This window comes from Falco rusticolus, chromosome 12 (assembly GCF_015220075.1).
Source record: "Falco rusticolus isolate bFalRus1 chromosome 12, bFalRus1.pri, whole genome shotgun sequence".
Classification (NCBI taxonomy): Eukaryota; Metazoa; Chordata; class Aves; order Falconiformes; family Falconidae; genus Falco; species Falco rusticolus.
Window position 1 is genome coordinate 29,272,330 of NC_051198.1, and position 21,219 is coordinate 29,293,548.

The following is a 21,219-nucleotide window of genomic DNA, read 5'->3' on the forward strand; positions in this document are numbered from 1 at the left end:
AGAGAACCTGATCCTGAAATGGGGAAGGAATAGGTAGGCTGAGAATGTGAATCTTCATCTTTTGTGCTTCATCAGACATCACATAATACGAATACAGCATCCTTGTCTATTGTGATTAGGTCTGTGTGTGTCACTTGTTCCTATCTCTAGAAATTTTCCTTCTCTGTGTGCCTCACCTGACGTCTTTTGACTGTCACCTGAGCTGCCCTGGGCCCGTATGTACCTTTCTGTTGACACCTTGACTTTGTTGCTGATGCATAACCCACATATTCTCATTACCTTTTCTTCAGGATAAGTTTAGAAATGAGGGATTACTGAACTCAACTGAGTTTTGTAGTTCTTTTGCATAAAAATATTGGCTTTTTCTCACATTTAACATATGTTTTCCAGCAGAATTTGGAGATAGCTGAAATGGTAGTCCAACATGCAAGTCCAATTTGTCCTCAGAGGGTGAAAAGCTGTATCAGGGTTAGTAATCTAGAGACTTGACAGTTTAAATAAAGAAAAAGAAAAAAGAAAAAGAAATAAAAAAGGAGGGGGGGGGAAGGCTTTGACCCTTCTGAACTCTTTGAATCTAAAAAGCTATTAGAAGCAAACAGCTTTTGATCACCATCAGCTTATGGCTGAGTTAAAACATATGACTTAAAGTTAGGAACATAAGACTGGGAACAATCACTAGGATTGCAAGAACTGGGACATTAGTTAATCTGTGCCTTTCTGGTCTCTCCACTGTAATGGAATTTTTTTTTTCCTTTCTTCAAATGAACTGAAGTTCACGAGTCTCACACATTTCTACACAGATTGCCTATTTCAGGAGGCGATGTCCTCTCTTTAATTTGCTGTCTTCACCTTGTCCCCATTCTTTTTTCTTTTCCTTTCTCATGGGTCCCTGCCTCCATCCCCCCATTTCCCAGAAAATGATGATGTTGAAATTCACTATTAAAACTCTTTTTGGTGTAGTATTTTTTCCCTCAGGCAATTTTAGATGGGATTTCTGATTCACACCTTTAAGTTTCAGCTATATGCTCTTTCTGATATTAACAAGGTATTTCTGTGAAGGTTGTAAATACAGGATTATTCATAAAGATTATCTGAGAAAAAGAACAACAGCTGAGGTCTCTTCTGGACTGCAATTTCTGCAGCTCGGTTCCCCCTCCCCCTAGCAAGATCACTCTACTTTTTTTCAGTGGCTTTCTTCCTGAAATGTTTCACAGGTTGCCTGGTGCCCTTTCAAGAATGCTGGGTAGTGCACAGCATGTGTCTTTGCTCTTGATTCCTGACTGTATGAGTCATACTGACATCCCAAGGGCTGAAGGAAAACAATACAAGGCTGAGGCAGAAGTTTACATAGAGAAAGAGTCAGTCTGCGCTGGCCTTCCAGTATTTAAATACACTATTTTGTTTGTCTTGCACTAGGCGATTGTTTTCATCTGGCTGTTCAAAGAGCACCTGTTTTTCCCATCTCCTGTGAACCACAAACTACAACCAAGTGAGAATGTGGTCACAGGCTTGGCTGCCTCTGGGGCATCACGTCTGAGGCAGCTAGTGCTGTCGCATGTACTTTGGCCAGCTTGCTCTTAGCCATGTGCTTGTCTGTACTCTGCCTGATTCAATGCTTGCCGGTGCGATGGTTCTCCAACTCCCTCTCTGTCCTTCTCCCTGGCCCCTAGTCCTGACTCCCTTGCCAACAGGGTGAACTGTCTGGCCTGGATATGATCTGCCCATGCTCTCCAGTGCGGTGTTTACAAACATGTGTGGAGATTTTTGAGTTTTGAATGTTGCCCTTTGCTAACACAAAGTAACAAGAAGAAATAACCTTTTCTCCTTCCTTCCTTCTCCTCTGTTCATAGAGAATAGGGAGTGGAAAAACAGCCCAGGGTAAACCAAGCACAGAACAGAATGTCTAATAGGGTCTGAAGGGTTTCCCTCCAGGGAGCAGCTGCTGGAGACTTTACTAACTTTTGCACATTTAACAAGAAAATGGTTCTTTCACTCTGAAATTAATTTCAGAGGGGAGCAAAGTTTGAAACATTTGATAGAAGCTTCATTAATAACTCTTGATGCTCTTATAGCTCTTTGCGTTTTCAAGGCCTACATCAACAGGAACAAAGCAGAAATTACTTTAATTAGCTGGTAATAATATGTGTTTTCTTATTCATGTATCCTGTTCAGGGCAAGTCAGGTTCATTCAACCGAAGCTCTGAGTCTATAGCTGAAAAAGAGAAATTGGAGCTGTGGCTACTGTTGAGCCTCCCGTACCATTGATTTGGGAGCACCAGTAATTCAGCATGCTTTGTTAAAGAGAACACCAGTGAAGACAGAGATCTTTAGCCAGTGGAGCATCTTCTACCTGTGCAGGACCACAGGATGTTTAAGGCTGAAGGACCCCTGGAATTCTAGTCCAGCCTGCCTGCTCAAAGCAGAGCTGAGGCAGGGTATTTGTACATATTGATAAGATGCTGTCTGAGCCTTCTCCAGGCTATGCAATGCCAACTCTCTCAGCCTCTCTGTGCATGTCAGATGCTCCAGTCCATACTGTCATTATCTAAAGTATTCATCTACCACCTGCTTATCAAAGTCTCTGGAAGCTATTCCTCCTTATGTGGCTCTAGGGTTGAGAAGTATTTCTTCTACTGGCAGGATTAATGTCTGAGTTAACTGAGATTGGATGTTTATGGAGAAAGAGTTCAGGGCTTCTAGCAGAAGAGGGCCTGCCCCACCTATCCGTCCTAGAAGGAGTGTGGCTACTCGGACAGGTTGCTACATTCACTGCTTTGACCTCAGGCTGCAATTTCTGTGAGCCTTTAGCAGAGTCTTGTGGTGGTCTCCTGTGTGTTGCATCTCTGCTTCCCCACTTTCATAGTAAGTGGACATCATGAAGATTTATTTAGTGGTATATTGAGCACTTCAGAGTGCCTTTTCCTGGCACCTCATGTTCAAGCTCAGGGGATTACATTATGTGCTCTGTTAAAATGCTGACAGTGTATGGTCAGAGGAATAAAACTGACTTTTTGTTTAGTAAAATTGAATTTGGTTTGTTTGTCCACTTGGTTGTGTGTGGTAGAACAGAAATTCCCTCAAGGGAGGAATATCTGTGTGGGTTTTTGAGCCAATTCCATTATTTCCTGTATAATCATTGCTGTCTGAGAACTTAGATGTCTGAGTAACAAAAGTTATAAGGCAAGTTCTTGAATTTACATGGTTCGGATCAGTAGGCATGAAATGTAATACATAGATTCACCATTTCTCTTGTTGCAATGGAGTGATGATTTACATGGGACATTACCTGCTCAGAAATGAAGTTTTTGCATCCACTGAGCGCCCCAGGATATAAATTTGTCCCTGTGAAAGTAGAAGAGGTGAGGAGAAGATGCCTAAATCTTTTTTTTTATTATTATTATTTTTTTCATGAAGTAGAAATTGAAAACGTATAAACAGCAAGATGGGAATGCTGGAGTTGCTTGTACTTGGCATACTGTGAAAGGGGTTAGTTCACATATGCAAAGCAGAAGCAAAAATCTGGAAGGCTGAAACAGAAAATGACACAACTGCAACCAAAGCATTTGCTGCCTGTTTGCTCTGAATGTGCAGTTGGCCTTGGTCTTTTAATTATAATCCATAGGATGGCTCTGTTCCCTACTCACCCTTGGGTTTCCAGGAGCACGGAGTGCTTAAGGCGTGGGCTGCTAATACTATAATTGAAACAGCTGCTCTGCTCTGTAAGTACTTTATTCATTCACCTTTGAAAGTGTTGATGGATCTGTGGCGTGTTGTGGGCCTTTTCCATAGATGTGACTCTCCAACACAGCTACTTGCTGGATAGAACTAATGAAGAGAATTTGCTGTGGCTTTTAGTGTGTTGTCTCTGTTTTTGAAAGGAATAGAAAAAGGAAGGGAGTGAGGGGAAGGCTGCTTTTAGGCCATGATGCTCTGTGGACTAAATTCACTTTACGTACAAGACTAGATATCCTAATTCTCTATTATTCTCAATGACTTAAACTGCAAGTGGATGTAGAATATTACTAGGCCACAAGGTCATTATTTTTATATTCTGCACTGATTTTTGCATTAGCATATACAGCGAAGAACCTCTTGGAATTGTACTGCAAATGAGCAGAGCATTGGGAGAGGTCCGCACTAATTCAGGAAGGCCCCAGGCCAGCGGTGGTTCTGCAGCCCTGCATTTCTCTCTTGCTTTGGGACTGCAGTGGAAGGGCTAAATTAAATTGCTGTTGCAGTCCTGTAAAAGCCTGAAAACCTCAGGCAGTCAACAGAAGTTCAAGTATATCCATAGCCTTTCTCGATATACCTTCCTTTACCTGTTGTTTTTCCTTATCCTTGTATTCAGCTCATTTCTGAGTTACTGTCCAGAAAATAAAGAGTTTGTCACCTTGTCAGTTGAACGCATTTAATCAAAAGAAAGTCATCCTAGTGTGGGCTAATGGCAAAGCCGTGGTGCGGCTGGCAGTGGCTAACATGGATGTATTCAGTAGGGCTGTGGCGGAGATGGAGTTACTGACTAAAACGCTATCACTTGACTGCTCTGATGGAGCTTCAGCATAATGGCATCTTCCTTCCACTCGCTCCGTTGCTCAGTTCAGCATATCCTACAGACTCAGGCAGCTTTAACCCTCCCTGTGACTAGAGTTCAGTATACCCTAAGGCAGTTTAACCATGCAAAAAGCGTTGTGCGGGAGTATCTGAACTCTTAATTACCCAGGAGCTGGTTCACCCAAGAGCAAGCTGGAACTGCATAAAACCTTTGAGCCAGGCAGTGGCAAGGGCTGCTGTGGTCCATAGGCTGCTTTTTATTCAACAGTATTGATTGTTCTTGGCAGATATGGAGCCTGAGAGCTTTGTGGTTTTGTTTGTTAGGGAAAATTAGAGGTCATTGTGAGACTTTGAGAGTCAATAAATCTAAATTTTGATGAAAAAGGCAAAATCCTACTCTGAAGTAGTGGCATGTGGCAGAGCAGTGAGGGAAGAAAGAAAGGGCTGGAAATCTTACTGCATCTTTCCCATCAGCCTGCAGAACAGAGAACAGAGTTGTGTTCTGTTCAGGACAGGACGAACAGCAAGGAAACGGTCCTTGAAAATAGTATACTGAAAAATCCCTTTGATGTGACACAAACCAGATGATTAATGTCAGGAAATGCCATCTTGGTGTTGCTACCCAGTTTATGATACTTGTAGGTGAGCTGACAATATGTACCCCTGCACGGAAACAAACTTGCAGCTTTTGCTGTCTGAAGTGATCAAAGGTTGTAGGTTCATATAGCAAAACTTGTCCTTGGTCAGAGTTTTATTTATATATTTACAATAGGGTGGTGCCTGGATTAATTCAGCCTTTTTCTCTGAGCTGGGTATTGGTAACTTAATCAAGCCTTACAGTATGCTCAAGGCACTAAGCATACCTTTCTAAACCTAAGTTCACAGAAATGTTTCTAAAGTCACACTGTAATATAGGAGAGGCCTTTTGCCTCATTTCTGCCTTGTGAGGGAATCATGGAATGGTTTTCTTTCCAGTCTTTCCCCCAACAGGGGTGAGCTTGCAAGCAAGACTTGCTTTTGAGGCTGAGCTCGTGTTTCTGAGCTTTCCAGGATGCTGCCATACCTGGTCTCCTTCCCAGAATGGTGTCTAAGGGTAAAAGCTATCCCAGCCAATGTTATTGAATTGCAGTTACTGATGTTTTGGGTCTGTTTGTGGGGTTTTTTAAATAAAAAGGCTACTTTTGAAAACAATTTAATGTGATACTGAGATGAACAGCATTGGCAAGACTGCTGTGTTTTGGGAATGCATGTAAAGGCCTAGGTATTTTCTTTATCAGTATACACTAAAGGCAGTCGTCATGTTTTGATGCAGTTTTAAAATCACTATTCGAAACCACCTTCAATTTCATTGGCAATATTAGCCCAAAGAAATTAGCTTCTTGGCTTAGGCACCTTTTTATTTGACTGTGAGGAGCCAGGAAATTATACTAGAACATCTTGTGGAGGCTCTTTTCTATGCACGCCCCTTGTCGAGGCTTTTCTTATTTATGCTCAAAGGATGCGTGTATGCCAAATGTTGAGACTAACAGGGAAATGTGTGCTGAACTAAATAAAACTTCTCTGTGCTCCAAGTTCTGGGGAGCTGAGGTCCCAGACAGTGGCTTAAACTTGTTTTTCCAGGCAGTGGCAGATGTGGTTGGCTACTCTTGGCTTCCCTTCTGGGTGTTCAGCATGGCCTGCTACAATTCTCTGTCTCAGAAATATTCAGTACTAAATGAGGGAGATTAGATCAGTGGGACAGAAACAGTGCCACACACTCAACATGTGTGGCAAAAGTTAGGCTTTACTGTAGGCAGCATTTCTTGGATTTGGACCTACACAGCAGATGCTGTTCTCATATATATTCCAAGTGTGGTAAGATAGCGAGGACATTGTTATCGACTACGATAGCGTTGCTGGGACTGCTACTATGTTGAAAGCCGTGCAAGCCTCACTTTCACGGCGTTTCTCTCTCTTTAAAGTTGACATTTCAGTTGTTAAGTAGTACGGTCTGTCTGACTTCTGATGTGCTGTTTGCTCTGACGAGTAGCTGCTGGCCTTCCAAGTTCCATTTCTTTGAGTACACTGACCAGGTGATTGTCTTAGTCACTCTCATTTTTTAAAAAAACATCTTTCTCAATACAAAGTTGAGCCCTCAGCAGGATAACTCTTATAATACACACTACATAAGCATTAATGGACACAAACTTTCTGCATTCCAAGCCTCATCTTTCCTCTTCAGTCCCTCCTAATGAGCTGTTTCTTTCAAAAGCCTGTTTAAAGGAAGCGAATTAAATTGGAAGAGGAAGTTGTTTATCAGGAAATACATCTTTCAGCTTCACCCCTGCAACTTCATTTCGTGTTACCCCTCACGTTGCTTATGTATCGCACAATTTTATGGGAGACATTTCACTTCTATGTATTTTGCACCATGTTTTATTTTTATTTACTTACCTGCTTTGCACTGCATATGGCACACCCGATGCAATCATATGCCTACCTCTGTTGCAGCCAAACGCTGTGAATAGCTGAAGTTATGGGAAAAGTGGCATTTGCTGAGGATTATCTGCCAGCCTTTTTGGTTTCTGGGAATCTCTGAAATCCAGCCAGGCTATTTTTTTTTTCTAATCAGACAGCTTCTTACGGGGTTTGACCTGATGAATGGGTTTTAGGAGCCTCTTACAGGAGGTTAGGGACTGTCTTGTAGTGGGCGGGGATGCCTGGAGTAGATGTTCTGTAAATCCTTCTGAACCTTATGATCCAAACGGTCCTTCATCTATTCCTTAATCTTTCTTTGGATATATTGATACCTTATTTTGAAGTCTAGGTTATTAAAGCTGCTAGATAATTGCGACATATCCCTGAAGGATACAGAGTTAAGCACAGGCTGTTCTCTTCAGTAAAACCTTCCCTCTCATCCACTCTTTCAGCTGTTGAACCTAAAATCTTTCATGGCTTTTATTCCCGCATATAGATGGTAAGCAGACACAATATTCGTACTTCCCTTGAGCTGTGTTGTGAAAAGCCATTGCTGAGTGCTAAGGTGAAAATCCTGGTTTAATTTGTCTCCCAGACATGGCTATTGAGAACTCAGTTATTTCAGAATATGTTGCCACTGCTTTTCCCTTTGAAAAGACATCCTTTCTTTCTGAAGCCTTGACTGTAATTAAGATTAGTTATTTTTCACTTTCAATATTTAAATAAAAAATGAAAACTACTCTTTGGCACACCTAAGCCGTACTGTACATTGGACTGAAAGGATGGAATTTCTGTCTGATCCTCAAAGACAATTAAGTTACTCCCTGAAGCATGAAATTTAATTACCCTCATCAGAAGCAGCATGATGCAGTGGATTAGGACATGGGAATAAGAATCAGGAAATTTTCTCTCTGATCCTAGTTCTGCTATCTAGTTATTGACTAAATGAGTCACGTAACATTCCTGTACCTCCTTTTCACCCACCTGAAAAATGAGGTGTTTGATTTCTTTGCTAAGGGGCTGTGAGGTCTGTGTAAGCATGTAAAAGTATAATGGTTTGTATGAATGCTAAATGTTCCTGGGATTGCTTTCGTTTACATGCTGCCAGCAGTTACTGTGATTTGTTTTCATACAGTGAAATCCGACTTTTTGGCAGTGTTAGTTTCATTAAACGAAGTGTAATCAAACTCATATGCAAATAGGGCGAGGACTACGAGAGGAGGTGACACTAAAGAGCCATTGTGCATCAAAAAAGTATGCTGAGCTGTTCTTTTCACATCAGTTTTGATGCTACACCTTGGATATGATTACTAATCGTAGCATCCCAGGGGTGCCTCCAACTGTGTACTTCTCAAGAGTTGGAAGAAAGTTCCACCTTGCATGGCTTAACTGGGGAGCAGAAAGGAAAGTTCAGTGACAGATGAACAAACTCCTCTGGGTAAGTTTAGCTCTATTATATTTGCAAGTGCAGCAAATCTCTTACTGGAGCGATTAGTCATGTCATGTCTGTGGGGAGCTCCCATGAAAAACTCAGAACTGTTCACTGGAAGTCATGGAATACCTAATTAAAAGAATTTCTTCTGTCACTCAAAAACCCAGCACTTCCTTGTGTCTCAGCCCCACTTGGCCAACAGAGCTTTTGAGTAGAGGAGTTTCTTAGCATGCCCGTAGCATTAAGTTTACATTTCAGAATGGTCAGTAACAAAAATTATCCTCTTAAATATCTAGGTTACTCTTTCCACATATATTTTAGAAAGGAAAACTGAATTAATAATAACCCTGCCTTTTAATGGGTTATGTTCCAGTGCAAAGGTGACAGGTTACTCAGTTGAAAAGGTGTTTGCCCTCCACCATGCAATGTAATTTCATTGTCTGTCTTTGAATACCCCTTTCTTCCAGGGCCTCTGCCTGTATTAAGTTCCATGAAAAGAGTCTCATTTGTAATCACAAGAATTAGATTTAATTGTGAGGCTGCAGCTCTTCAGTTAATTACCCGATTCAATTCTTTACAGCGCTCAAATGTAAGTCTTCACATTTTCAGAGCAAGGAATTTACTTTAAGCAGGTTAGTAAAGAAATTTTTTTGTAACAGTGATTTTTCTAAGATGCACTCAGGAAAGAAATAAAAAAAATAATATTTTTAACTAAGGAAGTTGACAAGAAAATATATTTTTCTGTCATTTTTTTTCTTCTGCCATTTTAATAAATTTTCCCATGTAGAGTAGTTGTGTTGTGGCCTTGCAGCATGCCCCAAATATAGGAGGAGCTTCTATTACCAATGAAACCCTAGTGGCTTAATTGCAGACTGTCATTGTTAACCAAGAATAAGTATAATATAATAATATCCCTTGTGGGCAACTTGTGTCTCACTGAAACCTAAAGCAATTTCTGCCATATTGCGGTATCGCCTCAGTTCTACCATTCTCAGTAGAGTAGCTGTACAAAAGAGCCCAGGATTGCGGTCCTAAAAGGATGGGAGAGTTGGCTTCCTTCCCAGCACGAGGGGATATCACCGCAGTCTGGAGCCAAAATCTTGTTGGTCACCTGTCCTAGGCAAGCTAATCGCACACTGTGCCTGACTCATCGGTCAGGCCTAGCAGAATCAGAGAGCGTTTTCGTGGGGGTGTTATTAGCTTTATCTTAAAAGCGTAAAAGGCAAGAAAATCATTACAATTATTTAGTCTTTTTTTATGGTAAAACTTTCGTGAAGCCATCGTATAAAGGCATTTTGAGGGAAGGGCAGGGAAGCGTTCTTGAAGCCAGTCACAGGAATGTTAAAGATCTGATCCAATGACACCAATAAAGGTCTTAAGTGTATTTAACCTATAGCTGACAGTTACGTCTTGCTTATGCAAAAGGCCATAGGAAAGGGTAGGAAGACAGCTGGCATTAAATCAATAGAGGAAAATGTATACCTTTTTTCTTTCTCTTATTAAGTAGAATGATCTGTGAGCAGAAGGGGTTGCGTTGCAAACTTTCTGCAATGCACATCAAGAATTTTCTCGTTTAATGCTAAATAATCTCTTGCATTAATATTCAGTAACTTTATTTGTTGCCATTTTAGAAAGTAGATCCTTTCCAGGACTGTATCATCATGCATCAAATTCAGGCCCTGCTGTCTTTTAAGTAATTTTAAGATCAGTAAACTGAAATTAATTTAAACTTGATAATCAAAAGTAATTACAAGACAGTGTATTGTATTGTTTGAACTAATGAGAAAAAAGTTTGCATAGCCTCTGGGTCATTTTATTTTCTTTTCCTTCTGTCTCTTAGAATTGTATTGGCATCTTCTTTAAAGCATTTTTCAATTTTCTGTTTGCCGCAGCCTGAAAAGGTCTGATCTGGTTCTTCCTTTGTGCAGTGCCCATTAATTGCTGAAGCAAAAGAAAATCTGGAGCAGTATGGTGGCAAGATTAAAACCTGTTATAAACTCTTGTATAATTATGCAATGGCATGCAGGATGGAAGAAGTTATGTTCTTTCACCAATTCATCTAGTAAAGGGAAAAAGTTCTCTTTTGGACTCCTACTGATAATTTTTAATTCTGCCCTTAACAAGGTTTCATTCTCAAATATCAGCTTCTAATTTTTTCACTACCTTTATCATGCCGCAGGTGGATTTTGATGTGAAATACTCTGATGCGGTTGCTGCTATTGCTATTTAATTTTGTAATTCCCAAAAGTTCACTGAACCTTTTACCAAAGAGATAAAACTAAGTCCTTGCCGAGATACATTGCGTTTTCCTCCCAGACATACCATGATAAGTGTTGGTAACAATAGGAGTATTTTAGATGAGAGAGAGCCTGGACCTGGAGAAATAAAATCACTCTGTAACTCAGCTTAGGTATGAGGAGTCTGTTAAATTCCACAATTTTTTTCTGTAGCAAGTGGAAATGAGAGAGCAATGCGCAGCTTGAATTCAGAGAGCTTTTTTCTGTAGGAGAGGGGACAGTTCGAAGTTCTCATCTTCCCTCAACTCCCTATTAACAGCTCTTGGGAGCACATGAGCTGAATCGTGACCCAGGAGGGACCACGCAGCAATCATTTCCCACACCACAGTTCAAGCACATTTAGCCCTCATTTACTATATATAAGGCAATAGGATTTAAGGGTCAGTTCTTTGATTTTTGCTAATTGTTTCCGTAGTCTCCTCATATATTGAAGACTCTTGCTTTCAAATTGGCCTCTAAATGCGAGAAAGCAGTGGCTTTATCAGAGCCAGTGGGATAGTGTTCTGGGTGAAACTTAACTTGTGCCTAGGGGCTGGTGCGATCCAGCCGTGCGCTGTAACTGAAGACATAGGTGGCAACATGGGCGTCAGGCTGGCTGATGGCATGGAAATTAATTCTGCCTTCCAGATGTAGATGGATACCTGGGGAATGGCCACAAAGATGGTTGCTGTACATGGGATGTCAAGACTGAAGTCCCAAAACTTGTTGGAATCAAGCATTTTGAAATCCCTCTTTAGCAGGATGAAAGAGCACCCAGTGAGTATGTGTGTGTGTTAATTGGATTGCAAATCATTTATCCATGAAGACAGACAAACACAGGATGCAAGTGTACTGGCTTGAGATTTTACTTGAGAGTTCTAGCACTTCTTTGTTTTGTTTTGTTTGTTTTAATTCACTGCCTCCAAGAGAGCATCCTGAGTTGTACTTGCAGTTAATCAGTGTTGGCATTACCCAGAGGAGCATGCAAAGTGGCATCTGAAGCATTAGTGTATTGATTAGAATTAATCAGGAATGTGTTCCTCCTGAAGCTACACGCTGTATGAACAACTGAAGAGTGTCAAAACTATAAATATCTCTCAGAAATTGAGTTTCCATGAAAACTGGATTATGGCTTCTGAAACTGGGTAACTACATGTGAAATAGAGGCAGGGGAGCAAAATCTCATACCTGGCAAACTTGAGACATGCATGGGAGGCTTAAGAAAGGTGAGGTTACAGAGAAGTACTGCGGCTTGCTGAGGATCGAACACCTGACCCTTGCAGAGCTGTGCAAGGCCCAAAGTGGTTTCTAGCACACCTTCATGTTAAGCAGCGTGAATGAGTATGTAGAAGGTCATGTGAAAATTCAGCCCTTGTACTGTGTTCAGGTTCTGTCAGCAACATTTTCTGTTTCAGGGAAGAGTGATACAGCCTTGCAAGAGAAACTCTGGGTGTTGCCCAGGCTTTCTTAAAGCAACAAATTATCTTCAGATAATATATCCAGGTCTGAACTTGTCTAAACTCTGAAAATATTTGGATCTAGGATTTTGAGCTACTCTGTTACTGAAGACCGTGGTGTTACTAATTTCTGTCTCAATCTACGTATATCGCAGATTCTAGATACCTGAGCATACTTCTTTCTTATTGCAACTTCAATGAAGGTCCTGTTGGGTGGATCTGGTGGCTTGCTGTATCAAAACACTGAGCAGTGCCTAAACTACAATATAATGTGCTGGTTCACAGCATAAAGGATTAGATTAAGGTGTTAAACTGTGGTCTTTTTTTATTGCTTGAGACGGTATCTAGAGAGATCATCTTGGTTATTATGGCAAATGTTGTGGTAAAAATAGGTTTTGATGTTAGAAGCCTGTGCGGAGGTGATAGCTATGTGCACAGAAACCGATGCCTTTGTCCTTGCAGTCATCAGTTTACCGGTCTGATTCATCACTCTACAGAGTGCTTGGAGGTAACAAGAGCAATCTGTTATCTGCTGTAGTTTGCTTTTGGGACCTGTTTCATGGAATTGCGGAATGGTTGAAGTTGGAAGGAACCTCTGAGATTGACTAGTCCAACTTCCCTGCTTGATGCAGGGTGAACTACAGCAGGTTGCTCAGAGCCCTGTCCAGTCAGGTTTTTAAGATCTCCAGGGATGGAGACTCCGTAAGATTTCTGGGCAACTTGTTCCATGTTCAGTCACCCTTAGAATAAGTATGTTTTCTCCTGTGTTGAAATGGAATTTTTTTGCCTTTCAATCCAAGCAAATTTGCCTTGTGCTTGCATGTTGACCTTTTGTTGGATACCATGATCTCATTCTGTCTTCCTTCCATCCTCCCATAGCATATAAACGTTGATAAGATCCTTCCTGAGCCTACTCTTCTCCAGTCCCAATTTTCTCAGCCTCTACCTGTGTGTTGGATGCTGTAGTACCTTAATCATCTCTGTGGCTGTTTGCTGGACTCACTTCATAAGTCCATGCCTGTCTTGCGATGGAGAGTCCAGCACTGGACCCAGTGCTCCAGATGTGTCTCCCCAGCGCTGAAGAAAGGAAAGAACCACCCCTTTGATCTGCTCTTCCCAGTGCAGCCCGGGAAGCTATTGGCCTTCCTTGTCATTATTGCTAGCTTATGTTCAGTGTTTTGTCCACCAGGACCCACAAGTTGTCTTTTGCAAAGCCGTTTTTCGGCCTGTGCTGGTGTATGCTTTGTTCCTCCCCGGAGGCAGTGCTTTGCGTTTTACTTTGTTGAACTTCATGAGGTTCCTGCTGGCCCAAATTTCCAGCCTGTCAAGGCCCATCTCAGTGGCAGCCCAACCGTCCTGTGTATCAACCACTTCTCCTGATTTGCCTGGACACTTGCTGATGGTGCGGCCTGTTCCACTATCTAGGTCATTAATGAAGATAGAAAACATTATTGGCCCCACTGCTGGCCCAGAGGTATACCACCAGCAGCTGGCTTTGTACCAGAGCTGGGCTTTGTACCACGGATGACAACCCTCTAAGCCTGGCAGTTCAGCCAGTTTTCAGTCCACCTCCCTGTCCACTTACACAGTCTGTACTTCGATCCGTTTGTCAGTGAGGATGGAATGGGAGATGCCATTCAAAACCTTAGTAAAGTCAAGGTAAGGAACAGCCACGGCTGCCCTCATCTGCCAAGCTGATCAGCAGCACAGAAAGCTATCGCGCCGGTTAGCATGATTTCAGCATCAAGAGATTCCACTTCTGGTATTTCCCCATCTATCACAAAGATGACTGAAGTTGCTTTTCCGGTCTTTCTAAAATTACATTTGTAACATATAGGCCACCAATAGAAATTTAATAAAGCTCTACTAATTAACATCTAATGCATATCACTTATGCTGAAGTAGATCTTGCTGCTGCCAGGCAGTCTGTAGCACAGGATCTGTAAATGAGTCTGGGTCTGATAAATACATGTGTTGTACAGAAAAGCCTAGAGACCGGAGTCCCTGTTCTGCCACGAAATGACAGCAGAATCGACTCCCATCCAGATTTGCCCGTTGGGTCTCTCTACAGACCCAGCAGCTATTTTTAGTGCCCCTGATAAATCCACCAGTTAGTGTCATCTTTAGCTCATTTATTTTCATGTCTCTGAAGAAAGAGGCTGATACTTGGGATTTCTTTTCACATGAATCTTTGAATCTCAGACAACCTATTGTAGGAATTTGTACTGCAAAATATGAATATATTTTGTAACGAATCTGGACTTGAGTGAGTCTGCCTTTTCCAGTCTCGCATTGTGGTGGTATAAAATACCTGCTTGGCAACAGCTCTGGGAGTTAATAAAGTTTCTGTGGTAAACTGTGAGAGGCCTGAGAATTTCAAACTAAAGTTATTGCACCAGTAACTCAGAAAAGCAATTCCTAAAACTCCTGGCACATTTATCCAGAGGGTTAGCAGTAGCACAAAAATGGAAATCATTGTCGAGAGCCACTGCGTACTTGGAATTAAAATCCATCAGTCTTCTGAAGCTGAGGAGAACGATTTTCATGACATACAGATGCTTCTGTATTTCATAACCAAAATTAAATCTAGGTGGTTTTTTACTCTATTTGTAGGGAAATTCATATCCTCTAATCTCTATGATGTAGCTAATTTGAGATGACATTAAAAGAAATAATGCACACAGAAGCTAAGCATTTACAATACTCTCAATGCTTTATTTTATTTAATTTCAGTAAAAGCATATTTATCTGTTTGGGGGACAGGGACAGAAAAGGTGCAAGGTTGCCAAAATCCCCTTCTCAAGCAGGAACCTTGAGCACAGAAGTTAGAAAGATGAGATGTGGAAATGAAAATAACTGTAAAATAATGAAACATAGCAGCATAGTTTCACTCTTCTTCCTGGAAAAGAAGCGAGGAAGAAATTTGGTAAATCATTAAAAAGCAGCATTTACTTTTCAGGGTTGCAAGTTGAACTGTTAGCTGTTGGCAAGGTCTTTATGCAGCTCCCTTGCCTGCTGGGAATTTTGTCCAGTTCAGCAGAGTGTAATGACACCTTTGTGTCCCTGGTGAGATAAACAGTGTGTCTGCTCTGGAGAAAAAAAAGTCTTCTAGCTGGTAGCAGTACAGGGTCTGTGATTTGGGATTGATCCATGCTTGTAGCAAGCACAAGTGATGGTTAGTTGGTGCAAAAATGATTTTGGTGTACTTTTGGAGAAAAAAAGCATTTGGTGTACTTCTGCAGAAAAAGGCTCTTGTTATGGATGCCAGATAAACTGTCTAGTTTCTTTTGGTCAGAACATCCATTCCAGTGGGTTCCCTTCCACAAGGAAAATATGTTCTGTGCATGATCCATGTACAAGCACAAACCCATACACCAGGTGGTGATGAGGGTGCTTGGTGAGAAAACATTTTTGTAAGAGCAGTGAAAAACATGTTGCCCCTGACCCAATTTGTCAACTAGAAATAGTTACAGTCTTCCTCAAAAATGCTTAATATTGGTGTTTGAAAGCAGCTTAAGGAACCAGAATAAGTTTTTGTTCTCATCTTTTAAAAAGTGGAGCTGGAACTGTAAAGAGCATTTCCTAATAAGGCTTTTAGACCCCTGTTGTCTAGTTTGGCCCCAGCTGACCAGTTGCAGTACACTACAAAGAGGTCTTTTTCCTAGGTGCTGTGTTTTTTCCTGTAACAAAAGAGAAATGTGAAGAAGTGGATTAGTAGTGACGAGTGGCTTTGCAGAATCTCTCGTCTCTGATCATGTTTATGGTTAGTGAGTAGGCACTGAATAAACTGGGGTGAAATGGGCAACGGGCTCTGTATCACTGCTGAGGTACTACACACCTCCTGGGAAGCAGCCCTTCACGAATGGTGTCAACAACTGGTTTTACTGGCAGCCTGTGCCCAAGAATGAAAGGTGAAACGGGCCAGAGCCTGATACTGTACAAGTATTTTATTCCTGAAAGTTTTCCTTGCAGATCGTATTTCCAGTATATTGAGGAAAAGACAGATACTTACATTTATACTGTCTAGTATAGATGTCTTTAGACGCGTCTTGCTGGACACAGAACATTTGAAATGTAAATCAGAGGGTGACGTGTAAGAGCTGAGGGTGTAGGAGTAGTTCCTGCGCTGCCTGGCAAGGTGTTTCAGGTGGAGCAGCAGACGCAGCTGATCAGAGGGGAGAAGGTGGTTCTTAAAGACAGCCAGGCCTTGATGTCTCCTAGCATCTCAGAGAGGCTTTTTGTTCTTATTTACTTGTGGCAACAAGCAGACTAAATTGAAACACTATTGTTAGCCTCCAGGGCCGCTAATCCAGTTCCTTAGTTCCACTAATTACTTGGTGGGGCTGTTTGTCTGGGAGGCGATGGGGGGAAGGAAGTGCAAGGAGAAATGGCATGTGATAGTTGCAGTGCTTCACGCACGTGTAGATGTTCCAGCCAGCTGTACAGCTATATTAGAAGCAAAGCACAGTACCTCAACCAGCGACACAGCGCTGGGAATTACAGGTATTGCGCAAGCCCTGGAGACTGGCTTATTGCCTGAGTGACTAAGAGACTGCGCCGGTAAGAAGCAGGAGGAGGGATATTTAGAGGAGGGGTGTGTGCAATACAGATTTCACAGCTTGCTTTGCAAAGAAAGTTCTTTTAGACAGCAGGCAGACAATCTGGGAGCACAGAACTGACAGTAGAGTGCAATAAGCTGCTATTTAGCTGAGTTTTCAACATCTTAGCTGGGTGGAAACCTTGCTCCTTAGAAGCTTGTGTTGGCAAAATCCATAGGAGGGAAAGGCCTTGACCACAGGGCACTGTGAGGGGAGTGAGGGCTGGCATAGGAGGCACAGTACGATTAGCCATATGTGGAACTGCTCCTCTGGGGGATTTGGTCCTTGTCAAGTAAAGAAACCTTTCTCACCACTCTTCTCCTTTGTTCTTTCCTCTTGCTGTATGATGCGACCAGATGGGTGTTGCTTCAAAGGAGAGTTGGACACCTGGAGAAACCATTCCGGGTCTCACTGGAGTATGTTGCTAGTGGGAACAGGAGTATAGCCGCTGTGGATTCCTTTGCCATGAAGAACTGCAGCACAGGTAATGTCGAGTATTTTATTGCTTCTAACTCATAGTCTTTTAATGCCTTTTTGGAGAGGAGCACAAATTCTGGCTGCTACAGAACCTTCACAGAATGAAAGGTTCTCACCAAATCAATCATTTAAATAAAAAAAATAGGGTGCTTTCCAGGAAAGACTACTTTTAATGTTGCCCTACAAGTTTTTAATGTTTTAAAGGAAACAAGTTGTTGGGATTTTTTTTTCTCTTTGGAAAAAATTTCTAAGAAAATTTCACTTTGGGAGAGCCAAAGTAGTACTCATCTTGACTTGCCAGATGCCTGTCCTGACAATTTTCTGCAGTAGAAAGTAGAACAGATGAGTGGTTCCTAGACAGGCAGCTTACAAGCCATCTTTTTGATGTTCCTGGTAACAAATTTCAGGGTTGTTTTTTAAACAACTGTGGAAAATTTGATTCTAATAAAGTATGCCTTTCTTTGGCGATGTTCCAAAGCAGTTATGGCCGAGGAACCCCTAACAGCTCAGTGTAGTGCATGGAATTTTAATAATGGGCAACGTTAATGCAGGTTACTTTTTTAAATACAAGCTCTGTTATCAAGTATGTAAATTTAGTGCTTCATGCCACAGACAGCTGCATTTTAGTTCTGCCAGCTTTATGGAGCTTGTGAATCATACTGAAATCTTTAGGTGTTATGTCAGTGAAGAGTATTATTACTTAGAGCACTTAACACATTACCTTTTGTCCATTTTATTTATTTGGAGTACTGCTGTGTTGAGCTGCATGTCCTTCTTTTCAAGCTGTCTAGGACAGGTAAATCTGCTGGAGAATAGATGTTATTTTGGTTATTTACGTTGCTCTCCACAAAGGCCAGTTGTATTAGGGGGTTTATTGTACTGTCTATACATAAAGGCGATCTCTAAGCTGCAACAGGGAACAGCCTGACACTGCTCAAAGTGTGAGGCATGCTCAAACAGAATGCGCCTGTTCTGCTGATGATGTGCGGAATGCGTCTTGGTGTCTAACGGAGGCTGAAAATAAAGTATTTCAACTCCCCAAAACAAAAAAGTGAACGAGACAGAAGTCATTCAAATCCACAGTGCTTTGAGAATTCATTGCCACAGATTTCACAACAGGCTACAGGAGATATTCAGCTCCCATGAAGGTGTATGAATTATTCTCTTGGGAGTGCTTGAAGGAGAGCCATAGTGAGGGACAGTCAGTGGAGTGAAGGCATGATGTTGGCTGAGTGAGCTTATACCAGTTCTGGGCACCGTTCTACAGATGACAGATGTCAGTTGCTGAGGCTATTTAGATATATTGTGAGCAAAAGGAGGAACAAATCTCCCATTTTGTCTACAGATTTGTAGCCATTGGCTACTCCCCTGCTCCGCTTACAGGACACGGTGTATGAACAATACCACCAAGGAATAAAGCCACTTGTACTTTTTTGGCTTGGTTGAAACCACTAAGCCTTTTGCACACAGCTGAAGAGGTGGTACTGTGTCCTTTTACAAGAAAGATGGTGGTGGTGAACAGCCGAGGGTGGTATACCAGGTCTGGACGAAATGGGAAAAGCAATAAGAAAAGATTAATCTAAATCTAATTTTTCTGCAGCTGTTAGAAGCCTTTAGGCAGCCTAGCTACTTGGATGCCTTGTCACTGAAGCACCTAAAACACAGGTGAATTTGGGAAAGAAACATCTGAGAAAGAGTCGTAAGCCTGCAGCCTATTTTTTCTAACCTTTTTTGAAGACTATGTAAACAACTTAAAAAGAAATTAAGGTCCATAGGCAATCTTAGGAAATCAGGCTACTATTTCCATAAGTGGATACAGGCTTTGGATCTGAATTAGATGACAACAGGGGCTTGAAGAAGGTAGGAGTTTGAGGCTGGTACTTGCTTCTGAGCATTAGCAATTCCATTTTTTGAGTTTTTTAATCATGGAAAAGATGGGATTTTTATTGCATTTGAACTGAAAAAAATAACAGCTTATTTGATACTGAATGGGGAATTAAAACTTAAAAAACTATTCAGATGCTGCTAAAATTGTGGGTTTGGGGTTTTTTTTTAAATTCTAAATTTAAAAATTGTAGATTCATATCCCATCTAACTACTAATTGTTGGGTGGAAACATAACTCTAATCATTGCAATGTCTTAGTTATGCTCCACATTTCCCTTTCTTCATTCAACAGTGCGGCGGATTAGAAAATCAAAGTGATTTTTCACTTGAGTATCTTCACATTTCCCAGTTCCCATCATATAATGACTCTTGATTGGGTCAGTTTGCTAGAAAAAAGGAAAGCCCTTACAGACTGTGGGGTTTCATTTGGTTTTGGTGGTGGCTTTTTTGGGGGCGAGGTGGTGGTGGTGGTGGATTGTTGGGTTTTTTGTTTTTGTTTAGTTTTAAATGCTCGGGATTGGCCAAACTGCATTTGGTGCATCTTTTACCAACTGCTTGCTGTAGTTCACCACCACTGTTCTTCTGATGCCCTCCATCCTCTGGCTTTAATTCTTTAGGGGCTTCTTAGCACTTGACATGTGCTAAGTGCTTTTTGCTTTTTACAGTAAGTTTTCCTGAACCATAGGATTAGGTTTTGATCAGAAAGCCCCTGCAGTCAACAGAAAGCTGCTTGGACTTCTGTAGGTTTTGGATCAGGACAGTTAGCAGGTAGCATTGCCCATCATCCTACAGCTAATTGACTTTCAATTACTGTCTGAAATGTGAAGCAGAATGTATTTGTCAGCATGTAAAACCTAAACTATTGATTGTCTAATTTGTTTTATTACAACTTACTATTTAAATACGTGCAGTATCCAAAGGGGGAAAAATATTACAAATTGCAGGGAAGTAATATATTAATTTAATAGTGTCAGTTAAAAATTTGTTCCTTCTACGAGTAAAGTAATTGGTACAGTGGCATTTTACAGTTGATGGTAATTTCTAGTAATAAAAATAGAGTTCATTTCCTAAGTAATGTATTGACTTATTAATGATATTTAATGGTTTTCTTACTGATTTTCTTATTGCAGTTGTAAATTAATTAATTTGCTAACTTATTTCCAAAAGTCTTAATTAAAGTATTTAATAGTAAGCACAAGTAAATGGCAAGACACTGTTTTACTTAGCAATGTTCGATTTGCCAGTTCTAAGTAACTTTTTAAGTAAGGGGTGTGGAGATCAAATGCTTCTAAAACGTGTTAAAGGTTTAATGATGCTCTGAGGCTGTTAAAAGCAGTTATTTCAGACACTCAGCCTGTCCAAGAGGAAGCACTTAGCTTTCAAGTTTTCAAGCTCAGTAAGCAACATAAAAAACATACTTATTTTGGAGAGGGGAGAGACTGTGTGTCGTTGATTAGGTGAATGCTTCTGTCCAACTCAGCAACAGCTTCTTTTCAGTAGGTACTGAAAGTACATAGAAATATACTCATTGCCTTCAGAGCTGGTAAGCAGTTAGGTCTGTAATGATCTCATGGTTGTAATCCATATGCATATTTCTGAAATGAGGTTAATGTTTTACTAAAAGCCAAATCATTGATCCAAAGCAGAGGACCTCTCAAGAAAGGAGAAATTCTGAAGACCTGAAGGTGATTTTACTGGAAGAAGAGAGTGTGAGGGAAGAGTAAAAATGTGGACTTGCAGCATGTATGAAGAAATATGAGCAACTGCCAGACAGAATTTTTCGTGATTCTGTTTAATAAATAGATCTATGAATCAACTGCAAGAAATCAATAAGGGCTCTCTCCAAACAGGATTACTTATGTTATCTGAATCATTACTGAAATGCCGGTTTTGTGTATTCAGACAAAACCTGAATATGTATCATTTCAGTTTTCCCACGTATGCTCACTTTCTGCAGTTTGTCTTATAAATTAATTTACTGAGAGGATTTTGTGGTTAACTGAACTTAATGAAATACCAGTGAGCCCCTTTTCAAAATGAGTTCTTGATGCTTCCTACTGGAAAATTGCCTAGAAAAGTTAACCT

At 41.0% G+C, this 21,219-nt stretch overlaps 1 protein-coding gene across 1 annotated transcript in view; it reads left to right on the forward strand.

Annotated features, from left to right (window-relative positions):
- ALK (ALK receptor tyrosine kinase) overlaps positions 1 to 21,219 on the forward strand; it is a 322,686-nt gene that overhangs the window by 194,510 nt on the left and 106,957 nt on the right. Inside the window, 1 exon segment of the mRNA XM_037405275.1 lies at positions 17,128 to 17,255. Coding sequence (XP_037261172.1) covers positions 17,128 to 17,255 — 128 coding nt within the window.